General features: G+C 34.1%; 1 protein-coding gene across 2 annotated transcripts in view; it reads right to left on the bottom strand.

Annotated features, from left to right (window-relative positions):
• UNC5C (unc-5 netrin receptor C) overlaps nt 1-17580 on the bottom strand; it is a 338296-nt gene that overhangs the window by 49656 nt on the left and 271060 nt on the right. For both annotated transcript variants that reach the window (XM_074343589.1, XM_074343600.1), the window contains 2 exons: nt 15036-15203; nt 12151-12315 (listed from right to left, as the gene is read on the bottom strand). In XM_074343589.1, the coding sequence (XP_074199690.1) occupies nt 12151-12315; nt 15036-15203 (333 nt within the window). The remainder of the gene's footprint in view (nt 1-12150; nt 12316-15035; nt 15204-17580) is intronic.

Here is a 17580-nt window from a genome sequence, read left to right as displayed (position 1 = left end):
ATTATAATTTACCACTCTTCTGAGGGTTTATTTATTGACAAGAGCTTAAAGAACTCCAAATAAATGAATACATAAATCCTAGGACATGACAACAAAAATTGAAAAGACCATTTGCTTATCACTGATATCAGTTATCTAAACTGCTGTGGTAACTTGTGCTCCAGCCTTCACAGGACAGTCGGCCCTGCTTCATTAACTGATTCACAGCCCTATTCTGAACACTGACAACCACACCCTTCTGAAAATGAATAGCAGAGAATGAACATCTCAGATATAAAAGTCTTATCTCGTGACCCACAGTAGGTGATGAATAAACATCTGAAATTTAACTCAACAGTTGAATAAAATCAAACCCCCAGATAAGCTGCCCAAGTGTTTTCAAAGCAGTAGATTCTCTCCCCATCAATGCTCTTGCAGGAGGATAAATTATTAAATCCAAAGGCACTGATAAATAAATCCATAGCAGAAAAGACATCTGATAGAAAAAGTAAAGTGACAAGAGTCCTGAAGCAGAGGCTGATTCCTAGTGTACATCACCCTATCTGCTGGTTTCTTCAGGCAAAAAGAAAAGCGAAAGCCCCAGCCCTGCCTCTATGTGATCTTGAAGGAGTCCATGCTTTGCTGTGGCTGTGAAAGGTAGTACACTTCGATTCCCTCGGAGTTTCCTTTGCATCCTGGAAGCTGAAGACCTTGCCATTTGCCCTTTCAAACGAATCTGTTTGGGGCTGCAGAGGTGTTCAGCAGGTTCCTGGGGGCTAAATTTCCTAACCACATCCCTGCTTTGAAAAGCAGGAAAATGTTTTACCAGAAAGGAAAAAACCAAAAGCAAACCACACTCATTATACTGGAGACAGCAGAGCACTGTGTTGGGCAGTAAGTCCACGGACAGAATATTTATCTGCCAGCTGGGACATGACAAATATCCAGGACTATACAGACAGAGCTATGACATCAACTTCTTTCAAACTATAGATAAAAGCACTCACTGTCTGACACTGATAATTATGGTTTCCTATCAAAGTGCTGTGTTGACAAGAATTTCACTGGAAACTGACTAGCACCTTCTCAGATGCCTATCAGTGGTTATAAACACATCATGCTAAAGTTAAGAAAGTAAATTATTTCCTCATATTAAAGTAAATTATTTCCTCATATTAAATGCACCTGGGATCCCGGGGGCCCTGGTATGCAGTGTGTCCACACTACAATTTACACAGACTTCTGCCACTTCCTCTGTACGTGAGAATTAATAGAAGAGCTGGGTGACATGCAAATATTTTAATGAGTAGAAAGTGCTAAATTTGCAGACTGCTTAACATTTTAATTTCCCAAAGTCAGGAAGTTCACTGATGCAGACACAATTCCAGGCAGTTCTTATTTGTAAATTGCAATTTCTAATTTGTCTACTGTGGCATAAACCATCCTCAGCAAGGACTAATTCTAAATTCAGATTTGAACTCTTACATATCCCTATGTGGGACTCCAAACTTCAAATGGGATTAAAAACCAAAGTCCATAGGAACAGATGCAGTAATGTAATAATCTAATTGAGTGTGTTCATAAATATATACAAAATACCATTTCTGGACCAAGCCACATATACATAATCCTTGGACTGCTATTTTCAGAAGGAAAAGGTAAGCATGGGTGAAATCATTGTACACCAACCATGACAAAGTAAGTCTTACTACAAATTCATTATAAACATTATAAAAGTTAAGTTATTAGGTCTTGGTAATAGTTTTATTTCAACATAAATGGCATATATGCTTACTGACTTAGCATTTTTGAAGACTGTCTTAAGTGTTTTTTTTTTGCCTTCTGTACTTCTTCCTGTGCCTAGTGTGTGCTCTCTCTCTCCAGAACCATTTCACGCAAATCCTATTTCAAAATTACATGATGTGGTTTTTGTCCTTTCTTTTGTGGATGTGGTGTACCACATTGATTGATTTGCATATGTTGAACCACCCTTGTGTTCCTGGGATGAATCCAACTTGATCATGATGTATGATTTTCTTTTATGTGCTGTTGGATTCTGTTTGCTAATATTTTGTTGAGGATTTTTGCATCTATGTTCATTGGTGATATTGGCCTGTAGTTTTCATTTTTGGTAGTGTCTTTGTCTGGTTTTGGTATCAGGATGATGGTGGCTGCATGGAACGAGTTTGGGAGTACTCTCTCCTTTCCCATCTTTTGGAAGAGTTTGAGAAGGGCCAGTATGAATTCTTCTTTGTATGTTTGATAGAATTCCCCAGTGAAGCCATCTTGATCCTGGACTTTTGTTTGCAGGGAGGTTTTTTATTGCTAATTCTATTTCATTTCTAGTGAGTAGTCTGTTATCCTCCCAAACTTCAGCCAATATTACAGAGCTACAGTAATCAAAACAACATGGTATTGGCATAAAAACAGACATACGGATCAATGGAACACAACAGATAGCCCAGAAATAAATCCACAGACCTATGGTCAAATCTTTGATAAAGGAGGCAAGAATATACAATGGAGAAAAGGAGAAAAGACAGTCTCTTCAGCAAGTGGTGTTGGGAAAACTGGGTAGTAGCATGTAAATCAATGAAGTTTGAACACTCCCTCACTCCATAAACAAAAATAAACTCAAAATGGTTTAAAGACTTAAATATAAGACAAGACATGATAAATTTCCTAGAAGAAAACACAGGCAAAACATTCTTCCATAAATCTTAGCAATGTTCTCCTAGAGCAGTCTACCTAGGCAATGGAAATAAGAGCAAAAATAAACAAATGGGACCTAATTAAACTCACAAGCTTTTGCACAGCAAAGGAAATCATAAACAAAACAAAACAACCTACCGAACGGGAGAAAATATTTGCAAATGATGCGACTAACAAAGGCTTAATTTCAAGAATATATAAACAGCTCATACAACTTAATAACAAAAAAACCCCAAACAACCCAATCGAAAAATGGGCAGAAGACCTAAACAAGCATTTCTCCAATGAAGAAATACAAATTCCCAATAGACATATGAAATATCACTAATTATCAGAGAAATGCAAATCAAAACTACAAGGAGGTATCACCTCACACAAGTCAGAATGGCCATTATTCAAAAGTCCACGAATGATAAATGCTAGATAGGGTGTGGAGAAAAAGGGAACCTTTCTATACTGCTGGTGGGAATGTAGTTTGGTGTAGTCATTATGGAAAACAGTATGGAGATTCATCAAAAAACGAAAAACAGAGTATGATCCAGTAATCCCACTTCTGGGTATACATCTGGAAGGAACTCTAATTCAAAAAGATACATGCACCCCTATGTTCATAGCAGCACTAGTTACAATAGCCAAGACATGGAACCACCTAAATGTCCATCAACAGATAACAGGATAAAGAAGCTGCAGTATGTTTATACAATGCAATACTACTCTCCCATAAAAAAGAATAAAATAATGCCATTTGCCACAACATGGATGGACCTAGAGATCATCATCCTAAGTGAAGTAAGCCAGAAAGAAAGAAAAATAACATATGATATCACTCATATGTTGAATCTTAAAAAAAAAAAAAAAAAAGCACACTATGAACTCATCTATAAAACAGAAGCAGACTTAGTACACAATCTTATAGTTACCAGGGAAAGGGGATGGGAGGAGATAAATTTGGGAGTTTGAGATTTACAAATGTTAGCCACTATATATAAAAATAGATTTTTAAAAAGTTTCTTGTGTATAGCACAGGGAACTGTGTTCAATATCTTGTAATAACCTTTAATGGAAAAAAAATGAAAATGAATATATGTATGTATATATATGATTGGGACATTGTACTGTACACCAGAGACTGACACACTGTAACTGACTGTACTTCAATTAAAAAATAAATAAAACCATATGGCAAAACCAGGAGCTACATTCATATAAACTCAGGGATGTTAAAAAGAAATGTAAGTAGGTGCACATCACAATAGACCATCCATCACTGCCTTCTGAATAAGTATACTATTTTATAGTATTATTAAATAAAAACAGTAATCTGTTATTAACATTAAGTTTCTTGTATCAGAGATATCAGACATGTATGCTTAGTTATTTTCAATAGTTAAAAGTGCTCAAAGTCATCTACCCTTTCTTGTTCAATGCAATCCATACCTTTTACATACCTAAGGATTCCAGTATTTAATTTTGTTTCTCAATTAACACTGTGCTTATAAACCAATAATGTCCAACTTCTTTCTGGGATATCAAATGACTCTGATGGTTTTTAATTACCCTTTAATAATGTATTCTAGTGAAGTAACATCAATTTTTCTGGAAGTCCTTAATTTGAAAGTAGTGTCTCCAGTGTAAGAACTACTTTTTTCAGGTCAATGAGGATATAGCCAGTGTAATGTATACATGATATATGTTATCAACTTCAATATCAACTGTGTGTGGATGGCTTAAAAATTTACTGGAGTTTCTGAAATTGCTTAAAGACCCCAACCTTGTTTCACAAATGAAGTTACATACTATCATATAATGAAGTCAGTTTATTAAACAGTTTAAGTATGAAATATGAAAACAAATATACGTATGTATACGCATGACTGGGACATTGTGCTGTACACCAGAAACTGACACATTATAACTGATGGTACTTCAAAAAAAAAAAAAAAAAGTATGGTTGCAAGGACAGAGTAATATGTATAAGATAAGCAACTGAGAAATAATGCAAAAGTGTAATTCAGTTCCAAATCTGTGTTTTCAAAATCCTTTTATATATGCACTTGGTTTACTGGGTATAAGTAACTCTTGAACCTAGGGTTTTATACAACTACGGTCTTATACAACTATTTTATGAAAATCTTTTTCTTGGTAATCTAATTTAAATCTAATCTAATTTGAATCAATGTGACCAAATTCCCAGGTCAGGCCAGTGATACTGCTACATCTCAAACCCCAAGACGAGAGTCCTGTTTTCAAGATCATGCAGTTGTTCTAGCCAGTCTGCAACATTCCTTTTTTAAAAAGTCATTTACAATTACAACATGATGAAACACTAAGTATAAAGAATATGGAGGAAGAAAGCACATTAAAAAAGAAAAAAATTACTTGTAATCTCACTAGCATAAATGCATAAATTTCACTCATCTTTTTCCTAAGCTTATTTTTATATGGTTATGACTAGATGCATATATAAATCCATATTCTGCTTTTCCATGTTAAACCATCAAAAATATTTTAGTGGCTATATGATATTCCACCTTATGAATATGTATTACTTAATCACTGATATAATACTGGACTTTAAGATTTTGCATTTTTACAATAAAATGCAAATATAAACATATTTGGCACATATATTTTAGGTATTCACAATTACTTAAAATTTATCCATTGACATAGAATTACAGTATCAAAGGGTATAAATAATTATAAAGCTCTTAACTCATTGTCAAATTGCTTACCCAAATAATCATAAAAATCTGTATTCCCATTTGCAAAATACAAGATTCTATTTTACTGCACATTTGCTAACATTTAGCATTATTATATCTTCAAAATATTGAATAATTTTGTAAATAATCCTCAAAGTCTTTTGATTAAAAACTTCAGTTGTCCTTACACAAAAACTCAAAATGGCTTAAAGACTTAAATATAAGACAAGACATGATAAATCTAGAAGAAAACATAGGCAAAACATTCTCTGACATAAATCTTAGCAATGTTCTCCTAGGGCAGTCTACCCAGGAAGTAGAAATAAGAGCAAAAATAAATGGGACCAAATTAAACTTAAAAGCTTTTGCACAGCAAAGGAAACCGTAAACAAAACAAAACAACTTATGGGATGGGAGAAAATATTTGCAAATGATGTGAGTGACAAAGGCTTAATTTCCAGAATATACAAACAGCTCATACAACTTAATCACAAACAAACAAACAAAAAACCAATCCAAAAATGGGCAGAGGACCTAAACAAGCAATTCCGCAATGAAAACACAAAAATGGCCAATAGGCACATGAAAAAAAACTCAGTATCGCTAATTATCAGAGAAATGCAAATCAAAACTACAATGAGGTATCACCTCACACAAATCAGAATGGCCATCATTCAAAAGTCCATGAAAGATAAATGCTGGAGAGGGTGTGGAGGAAAGGGAACCCTTCTACACTGTTGGTGGGAATGTAGTTTGGTGTACCCATTATGGAAAACAGTATGGAGATTCATCAAAAAACTAAAAATAGACCTACCATATAATCCAGCAACCCCACTTCTCAGTATGTATCCGGAGGAACTTTTAATTTGAAAAGATACACGCACCACAAAATTCATAGCAGCACTATATACAATAGCCAAGACATGGAAGGAACCTAAATGTTCAGCGACAGGTGACTGGATAAAGATGTTGTGGTATATTTATACAATGGAATGCTACTCTGCCATAAAAAAGAATAAAATAATGCCATTTACATTAACATGGATTGACCCAGAGATCATTCTAAGTGAAGTAAGGTAAAAAGAGAAAGAAAAATACCACATGATATCACTCATATGTGGAATCTAAAAAAAAAAAAAAAGAAAAAAAAATACACTATGAATCTATCTACAAAACAGAAAGACTTGCAGACATAGTAAATAATCTTATGGTTACTGGGGCAAGGGAGTGGGAAGGGATAAATTCAGGAGTTTGAGATTTATAAATGTTAGCCACTAAATATAAAAACAGATTAAAAAACAGATTTCGTCTGTATAGCACCAGGAGCTATATTCAATATCTTGTAGTAATCTTTAATGAAAAAGGATATGACAACAGATATAATCTAAGTATACGCATGACTGTATACCAGAAATTGACACATTATAACTGAATGCACTTCAATTTAAAAAAATAAATAAATAAACTTTAGTTGGCATTGAGGAAACACTTGGATTTCTAAGATGTCTTACACAAAAACTAATAGCCTGGTAAACAATTGAGAAAACTTTTGATTAATAATTCAAAAGAAAATTAAGCATTCTAAAAACAATAAAAGTTAAGAAAAATAAGAATCTAAATGAAAACTATGAGTAAAACCAATCTTTAATATATGTTACTTGGGTGTACTGGGAAGTGGAATTGAATTAAGAATGGCCCAATCAGATAATCAAAGCCATTAACTGGACATTTTAAAATAAAGATTGAACCATATTGTAAGTTCCAATTCTTCACTTTCAGTCCTTCACTATAGTTATGATTTAAGTATGTCTCTGACAAACATTATAAAACTGAATTTTTTCCTTTAATTTTGAATTATCTTTAATAGGTAGGTTTAATTCATTCACATTATTATCCTTGATATATGATAACGTAATATATACCATCTTGTTTTCAATTTTAACTACACTTTTTTTTTGCTACTTTCCTGCTCTTAAAAATCTTATTCTGAATTTATATATTCAACCTTTATGTAGTCAGTCTTGACATTTTAACTGAAACACTTGAATCAGTAAAGTCTAATGCAAATAGCATTGCTGTTCTTTTCCTGAATATATAAAAACATTATAACTTCCCATATTCTGTGTTAACTGTTGTCTATACTTTAGTTTCATCTTATTTTCAACTGTCCCTTAATTGGTCCCTCTTTTTTTTAAAAGAATCAATTTTTACATTTTTCATAATTTATTGAGAGTTTGTGAGTAGTAAGCCCTCCCTATTTTGTCTGGAAAACTTTTAATTTTGCTTTCTTGAATAATATATTTGAGACTTTTCTCATTCTATTTTCCATGTGTTATAACCTATCTTTTATATAATCACTCACTTTATCTTTCCTCCCTGTATTCAGAAAAGCTTCATGAGATCTACATTCCAGTTTACTAATTTTAGGTTCAGAGTTATATAAAGCTGTCTCTTACATGATCTGATTTTTAAACTTTCATTGAGTTTTAACTTTCAGTGGATCACATTCCATTTGATTTTTCCCTAAATCTGCCTGCCTTTTCCACAATATTCTATTTTTTCATTTGTGCTTATGAAAGGTTTATCTTTTTATTTATTTTATAGCCTCATTCAGATTACTCTAGCAGCCCATGTTATTAGAGAACTAGCTCACCTGTTTATTACGTTGCCAACTCTCCCTTGCAGCAGACTATTCCCTCTGGGTGATACAAAACTTTGTATTTTAAGTTCATTTTCAGGAGTGGGCTATTTTTATCATAGACCAATGCCCTTGAGTTGTGGAAAGAACTCTAGAGAATGGCTTGCTGTTCACTTCCACTGGTACTCCAGAAGAGTTACCAAGTAGGTAAGTTACATATACTTGGGTATTTCGCTCCCTCTACCTTAGACTCCCTATCCAGACTGGGTGTAGGATTGTGGTTTTACTTAAGACTTCATTTTTCTTTTCTTTACCATGAATTTTCCTGTGGCTTCCCTGGGCTGATGAGTAGAAAATTTCCAGCAATTCTTTATGATGGGGGCAGCCACTTAAGAGACCAGCTTTATTCAGAGTTCTCACTTTCAACTCTCAGCCTCAGAACTGAAACCCTAACTGCCACCCGCTAGACCTACCTCCATGTCTAATGCCCCTCTTGGTTGTTCTGGTGTCCACTCATTCAGGTACTTCTCTAGATTTGAGTCCCTACTTCATTTCTAGCACTTGAGCATTTCTTTATCTTTCTTTTGAATTTGATAGTCTCTCTCTCTCACACACACACTCCAAGTGTGTGTGTATGTCTTTTAAGTTTTAATATTTTACCCAGTATTTCTACACATTTTGAGTCAAAGGTGTCTATAATGAGGAAAGTGGCTAAGGAAGAAATGTATCTGAATATGATTATTTTAAACAAATTACTGAATAGGCATTGACTAACATTTTTTATATATTTAACTCTGTATTACTCCTAAGTACCAATTTGGGTTATAAAATACACTACACTACAAAGTGTACATTTTGTAACCAGTTAAAGGATACGAAGATCAACGTGGCTGGAGCAGTAAGGGAAGATTTAATGGGTTGGAGTCCCATCCTAAGCATCCTCATGCCCTCCTGTAATGCCATCATCACCCTAAAGCATTTTTCTGTCTGGGTCCCTCTGTAGACCGAGTCCCCTCTGGGAAAAGACAGTGTTTGTTCAATACTGTTCTCCTGTCTTGCACAATGTCTGGCATGTAATGGGCACTTGATAAATATTTGTTAAGTGCAAAAAAAAATGAATATAATAAAACAGAAACAAACTCACAGATAAAGAGCTTACAGATAGTGGTTACCAGTGTGGAGAGGGAAACCAGGAGGGGCAAGATAGGAGTAGTGGATTAAGAGATACAAACTACTATGTATAAAATAAATAAGCTACAAGGATATATTGTACAGCACAGGGTATATTGCCAATATTTTATAATAATTTTAAATGGAGTATAACCTATAAAAATATTGAATCACTATGTTGTACACCTGAAACTAATACTGTAAATCAACTATATTTCAATAAAATGTTTAATTTTTTATTTAAAAATATACACTATACTACGTTATCTAGGTAACTCTGAATTCTACTGACATCCATTATGAACTCTGAATTTATTCTTCCTAGCAGCATATCTACGTTTGTATCTGAATCATATGTAGACAATTTTGAGCAGATTCAGAGGCTGTGTTGCCTACTTAATTCAATGGTAAATAGACTAGGATTATTTTGAGATAATATTTCAATACTGGTAAAAAGCTATTTATCAATGCATTGAAGACACTAATTCTCCTAAAGTAAATAAACATTAAATGATAATTCCTAGTACTATCTTTTCTACTCCCATTCTTCTTCTTAATAAAGACCTGACCCTCTTGCAACCTTGGTACTTTCACTATTAGAAAGTCTTTTGTTCCAAAATAAGGATCAAGAACATTATTATTTCTTTGTCAGTAATGATATACCAGAAACACCCAGCTTACTGGTAAACAGAAACTATAGCTTTCACGATAAAATACTGCAATTATATACCACAACAATTTCTCAGGTTATCACTGAGGAACTTGATAACAGCACAGACTACAATTCCCTTTTGCACTAGAGAAGATACAGGAGGGCAAATAAATGACTTTCCTGACTTAAGTTACTATAAGAAATCAGAATTGTAAAAAGAAATAGCTTTTTAACTGATTTTAATTCAAACACCCGAATGTTTCAGTCTAATAGGAGACTTGATAAAGAAATAAAAACAAACAACAAAAAACCCCTCTTGTAAAGGGGAGGGCATAGCTCAAACTGTAGAGCACATGCCCAGCATGCAGGAGGTCCTGGGTTCAATCCCTGGTATCTCCTCCAAAAATAAGTAAACCTAATTACCTCCCCCTTCAAAAAAAAAAAAAAAAAAAAAATCAAAAAACCCAAAACTAAAAAAAGCGAGATTATCAAAAAAAACCAAACAAACAAAAATAAACCCCTCATGGCCTCATTCCCCTTCCTTATTTACATACACACCTTGTGCCTTCATTATAGGTAAATATGCAATCATTAAAAAAATTCTATTAATGCAGTAAGAAATAAATTAGATGCAGTAAGAAGTTAGATGCTATATCATGAAAGTCTTCATTTGAATATGTCATGCTTGTATTTAACAAATGTCACAATTTAGAATGTGTCATTTTGTGTAACTAACAAAGGCCCAGTGTTCCGTCTTGCAGCACAGTGCTCCTTGTTAAATAGGTTGCTTTGGGAATTTTAAAATATGCATAATAGAAACAGGAGGCATTAAATCACCCACGTTGAAATATAATATTGAGAGAAGGAGACACTTCAAATATTGCTATTTTTTTGATCACCTGAATCAATTTGGTCAACACTAGAAGAACACTAAATCAAAAATGTTAAAAAGTTAACTTGTGTATAGTATGTTTTCATTTTAAGCCTTAACTCACACTAACACCTAGAGGAACAAACCTTGTACCTCTGGATAAATGGTCAGTAAAATAGTTGTATTCTTTCCATTCTTTTATTTCTCTACAGATTTAGTGAGATGCACAGTAGCAGTCCCCAAACCACAAACAGAAGCTGTGCTTTACCACACTCAGCTGCAGCCTGTCCTCAAAGAATACCATGTACTGTGGACAGAAAAATAAGTCTCATAGGATTTTTATTCCATGTCAGCAACATAATTACCTATTTGTATTTTAAGTAAGGTTTCTTTTTAAAGGTCCCTGTGTGTACAGACTCTGGAAGGTAAAAAGAACTTTATAAATGTGGTGAAAATAAAATATCTTATTCTTAAATGACAAATACAAATACTTCCATACAAATACACTTGGTTGCTTGTATTCCACAAGCAATTTGTAATGTGTTACAAGAAATGTCAACACTTGGCTGCCATTAATTAAGATCCAAAGACAGCACATTGTTTGATCCATTCATCCATATAGGTGTGATTTCAAAACAATTCTTAGTACCTTAATTCATGGTCATGAAAAATGGTAAATTTTGTATAGCTAAGGGCTCTTCAATAAAGGAGTAAGAGTTTGCAAGTATGGAAATCAAACTACCATCTCATTAAGAAACCCTAAGGAACAAAGCCATGAAAAATGGAGAATATTTAGCTTATAGCACCCACTATATTCCTAAGTCAATCTTCTATATCCAATTTTTTAAAGACTTATGTTTTATAAACATTATTCCTTTTAGATAAACATAATGTATAACACAAACCCAGCATTTTCAAGGTCTTATGAAGATGTTCCCATGAAACACTTGTTGTAAACTGGTAAATCTGCCTGCAAAAATGTTTCTCATACATATATTTTAAATTCCATGGATGTTGGTTTAGTCAGACACGAATTAGGAATAAATAGCTTATTTTTCAGAAGTCACGTGACTCTGAAGCGTTTAAGGTGCCCTTTTGTGCACTCTAATAAAACTGAGTAGCAGTCCCCTGCTTTGAAAAGAATGACAGCTCCTTCATGGAAATGACTAAATTACCTTTTGCTCGGGAAAGCAATACTGTGTGTGTCATTTGTTAACTGGACACAGTTATTATTCATTCTGGTTCCTGGGAGATCCATTTTTTCAATGTTGAGAGAGACCTGGAATATTTGTATAGTATTGCATTTTGTTGTTGTTGTTGTTCAGGATTTTTCAATTTTTAATATCTCCTTCAAAGAAATCCAAATAGCTAAACCTCAGACCCCCCCACCCCAAGTGTCTGTCAGTTGCTCAAATAGACTTACTCTGCATGCACAGCCCATCAGTGCAGTTCTTGGATTGCAAGACGAGGCCATCGCAGTCCTTGCCTCCATTCTTGGGGGCTGGCGCTGTGCACTCCCTCCTGCGCCAGTGCGTGCACTCGGTCCCACAGGTAGACCACTTGCTCCACGAGGTCCACCTGCCATCCACTGCCACAAAAAACCAGTATCAGACTAGGAGGTATCAAAAAGGAGAAGGAGCTTCTTTAGGGGAGAGGGGAGCAGAGATCAAGTATAAATGAAACACTAAACACTGAAGAAAGTGCCCCACCCAGGAGTACTACATTCATTTTAACTGGTGGAAGTAGTGCATGCTTTACATAAATCGTCTGGGCTCTGCGAACTTTCCTCAAGAGATGTGTGACTATTGCCTCACTGACCAACTAAGGGAAGCTTAATGGGACACACGGGAAGCTTAATGGGACACGCAGAAAGCAAAGTTGTCACAGGGAGCTATATAAAAGTAAACTGTGGTGGTGTCCCTTTTTCTTTATAAAGAGGAATCTTCTGGATTTTGGATTGAAAATTAGGGGACTTCTGAAAAGAAGATCCAAGATTCCTTCATGGATAATGTCATGTGGCTTGTGCAAGTAAACCTGTGTGGGGTTAAGAAGACGTTGGTAGACTGGGGAAGAAATCTATCTAGCCATCCATTTAGTCACCCACCCATTTATTCATCTATCTATGTATCAATCATCTATGTCCTATATACTGTTTTTTTAAACATTTTTTATTGAGTTATAGTCACTTTACAATGTTGTGTCAAATTCTAGTGTAGAGCACAATTTCAGTTATACATGGGCATACATATATTCATTTATACTGCTTTTATTTTATATTTCCATCCTTGTTGCTTGATTCTGGAGAGCTTCTGCAATGTCTTCTTGAAAAGACTATTATTTTCCATTTATTATTTGATGACTCTATTACATTATTTGATGATGTATGTACATTCTATTTTTATTTTAAAAATAATATTTAAGCATATTCCTAATTTTTTGTTGTGATTCAGTCATTTAGAATAAACTCACTTTCTTCTTAATTTTGATGCTTGGCTTGTTAGTAAAGTTTAAAAACAAAACTTAAATTCTAATGAGAAAATATATAGTGAATTTCACTACGATCATACTTCAAAATGTATTCTTTGTGGGGGAGGGTATAGCTCAGTGGGTAGAGCACATGCTTAGCATGCACAAGGTCATGGGTTTGACTCCAAGTACCTCTGTTAAATAAAAAATAATAAACGTCATTATCTCCCCCCACAAAAAACAAAAAATTTTTAAATAAATTTAAAAAATAATGAAGTGCTTTCTTTAAAGGTTCTTATATAAATAAAAGGAAAATATTGGAATAAGAGTTAAATTTTTAAAAATTTTCCTTGAAATACAGAATTGTCTAGAGTTCAGTGTAAGACAGTATCAAATATCATTTATTGAACATGCAATACACATAACATGTTACACCTGCATATTGATAGAAAGTATACGAATTTCAACAGCCTATAAAGTTTGGGAAAGCTATGTGATTTCATATTCAAATTATTGTGTAAATATATTATGCATAATATGTATAGAGATATAAATATGCCCACATGAAAAAATGATGAAAACATTAATATTTCAGTTGTACTGAGGTATCTATATAAGCAACTCCCAGCTATCTGGAGAAAAGACATTTGCTTTGACCTGTACCACTCCAAAGAACACACAACACATACACACACATACACTTACACACACACATATATATACACATGTATTTCTATTTCAATTTAAAATTGCTCTGTGTATTTCAAATTATGAGAATCAGTATGTAGATAGAATATAAGAGAGTACAAGATAAAATTCTGAAATTCTTAGCCTAGCTAAGTGTCAAAATTTGTTCCATAAATAAAAGCTCTCAAAGGGTCCAGCGTGGGATACTGTTTTGACATTTGGAAATTAACATAGGAATAAAATATAATAATGTTTTTCTCTCCAGTTCATTTATCCAACCCATCTCTGACAAAGGTTCTACTGAAGGATGAACTGGACAAAAGTTAGGCAAAATAAAGGGAAGTAACAAGTTTGTATCTTAATAATGAAAGTGAGAATATAATAGCTACCCCAATGGGGTACACTAAATTTATGGGCTATTTCAAAATAATTTTAGCTTAACTTTTCAATATACTGTATACTAAGACATTTTAATGAGTTTTGGTTTTGGCAAATATTAACTTCAATTTCCCAATGGATGCGAGCTTGTGACAATACAGCACAGAAGATGCTCAGAGGTGGGGGATGCAATAGGTACCACTGCAAATAACTCACATACCAGGTGACCAACATGTACAGATAATAAAGAACTGACTGCACTGTATTTTCAAAATCCATTAGTTCATGTGTCACAAAGCTTAGACTTTCTCTTAATTCATTCCAAATGTTTTATTCGCCCTTGCCCAGAAACTGACACCAAATATCAAGTATTTCAGCCTAAAATGTTCTCTAAATTTCAGTTCCAATGAATTTCTATGGCCTTCTGAAGATCAAGGGTTGTTATCCTAAATGTGTGGTTTTCAATGTTGCTCAAATGCCCTGAATTACAGAACCTGCAATCTTGGCTTCAATAATTTTGTTGAGTAATAGAGAAGGATTATATTCATGTGTGTTTAATCTCCTGTTTTATACTATTTGCATGTTTGGGTTATAAAGTTATGTAATCTTCTGAGGGAAAAGACTTGATTTCCCAGCAATGTAAGCACTGAATGCTATGATAGATCCGAATAATGTTTATCACACATTTAGGTCAAGAATAAGGCTTTTTATGTAGACCCTAAAATTTATTTCCAGGATGGGTGGAGACATTTGGAATGAGAGCAGTGGTTTATTTACCTGGGCATAACGTGGTGCAGGCTATTTTCTGCACACTCTGACCTTCACAGAAGGCACCACCATTGAGGGGGGCTGGGTTGGTGCAGGTCCTCGTGCGCTTCTGATACCCTCGTCCACAGCGGCTGTTACACACAGACCACTCTGTCCAGGTGGACCAGCCTCCGTTTACTGCAATGAGGTAAATAATAAAATGTGAATTAAACATATGTGCATATGCACAGAGACACACAAACCACACGTAAAACAAACAAAAAAGTCATCTCCCAAGTGACCATAAAAAAATCTAAAACTTCAAAGCTAGAAGAGACCTTGGATATCATTCAATCAAAATTTTATTGCAGAGCTGAAGAATCTAGGCATAGAAATAAAATGAATTATCAACATTTATTCACCTACTCAGAAAAGAAAATAGGACACTGTGTCTCTCTCTCTCCTTCGCCATTTTTTTTTTAAATCCCCTTACCTCAAAAACTACTTTCGACATCTCATCTCAAATAATACATGTTTACATTTTTATGTCAAGGCTGCAAGTGGCTCTGAAGCATGGGAACTTATAAAATCATTTAGCCTTTTCTTACTAACAGATAATTGTTTTTCTTTAGTATATAAAAACTTTATAGTCTTCTAAGGATTTTTAGTTAGTTTCATTAATAAGTAAATCTGGTTTTTAAACAGTCTTATATAGCTGGATTTGCAACTGAGTATTTGTGTGAATTAGCGATTAGTTGATGGAATTGAAATGGACACGTATTTTGTGTATAAAGACTAATTATGGTGTTTGATGGAGCCATCAGCATAGGTGAGATTAAAAAACCTACACTCTAACACTATACTCATGATTCACCTCTGGAGGTAATCTAGAAAATATAAAAAGTATATACTCTGATATACTTTAGTACTTCACTATGTGCATCCATGAAATTATTGACATTACGCAATTTCTAACAAAAAATTCTTTCCTGGTGGTTAGGACACGGCACAACTAGTATATGCATCCGCTTCCTGAGAGTAAAGAGTGTCACTCAAGTAACACAAACCTTATATGTGGACATTACATGCCCATCATCTCCTTCTCTGGGAACTTACACAAAAGGGAATAATCATGAGTGCATTATATATACTGACACAGACAGGGTATTTTTCACAGCAGAGTTATTGTTTATATAAACATAAATTGAAAACAATTGTGATGTTAACCATAGGAAAATGGTGAACATGTATGTTCATGTAATTGACTCCTAGGCAGCAATTAAAAATGATGTTGTAGAAATCTATGTAATATAACACATGAATATTTCAACATGTTTTAAGTAAAAAAATATATTTCTATTCCTTATTTCAAAATTCTATCTATGCTTAGAAAATACCAGTATTATAATATTAATCTTTTTAAAAAGCTATCTCTGGATGACAAAATGACAGAATTATAGGCATTTTCCCTTTGATCTTTTTTCTGTGTTTCCCAAATTTACTATAATGGATATATATATCTGCATTCTAAAAATGATGCTAACAAAATGAAATATATGCAACAGACTCAAACATGAAATACTGGTTAGATGTTTATGTTTTCCTGTAGAATTCTAGTGAGCCCAACCTATGAGCCCTGGACAACTTATTTTATGAGGCCATGAAAAGGACAAGCAGATGTTTGATAGGTAGAGTTTCATTTAGTGTTCCAAGAAGCAATTTATCCTGCTCAATTTCACAAAACCCCAAGTGCTGTGGAACTGTCAGTATAAACTGCTTACTAATACACTGGCAAGTCGGTATTTGGAGTTAGAGTACACATGTACTGCTCTGCTAGGATTTTAATGAGAAATGAATAATCAAACTTTTAGAGAAAGATACGTCTTGAAGATCCTAGGCTTAGTCCCTCCCTTTGGAGAAGGAGGTAAGGGACCAAGTGAAGGTCAGTTATTGATAGAAACAGTCCTAGAACACAAGACTCCTGAGCCCTAGTCCCATGTTGTTTTCTAAACTCAAAATGCTTAAGTTACTTGTGTCTGATCCTTTCTGAAGAATGTTTACAGATATTGAAAGCATGCTATACAAAGGAAAAGAGATTCGCTTGTATATTAAACACCTATGTAATATATCTATTTAGAGTCTGCCTTCATTAGTCATTTATGATTGGTATAAGCTGAGGTGTATCCCATTTCTCTTGCATTTCCAATGCTGTTAATTAAGTTGTTCAGACAGTTTAGAAAAAGACAAAAAGTGAGAAACATCTCATTGTGATTTAAGAAAGGCAACTGCTTACAACTCAACATAGCCATTATCTGGGCTAGGAAATAAAACTTTAAAGTATTTAAAAAAAAATAGTATGCATCTGTCCTGTAATGAAAAGGACAGTTTTAAAGCATCATTATATTCAACCTCTCGAACATCACAGCGGTTTCTATTCTCTTAAGACCCTAAAGCATAAAGACACATCCAACCAAACAGCGCTATCTGAAGTAAGTGTCAGAAGCCACATACTTGCCAGCGGCTGTCCTTCCTTCATCGTCACTTAGACAAGTCCCTCAGAGTGCCATTTAACACT

The sequence above is a fragment of the Camelus bactrianus genome, chromosome 2 (genome assembly GCF_048773025.1).
Source record: "Camelus bactrianus isolate YW-2024 breed Bactrian camel chromosome 2, ASM4877302v1, whole genome shotgun sequence".
Taxonomy (NCBI): Eukaryota; Metazoa; Chordata; class Mammalia; order Artiodactyla; family Camelidae; genus Camelus; species Camelus bactrianus.
The sequence above is the reverse complement of the archived record's forward strand: the minus strand, read 5'-3'. Positions and strand labels throughout refer to the sequence as shown.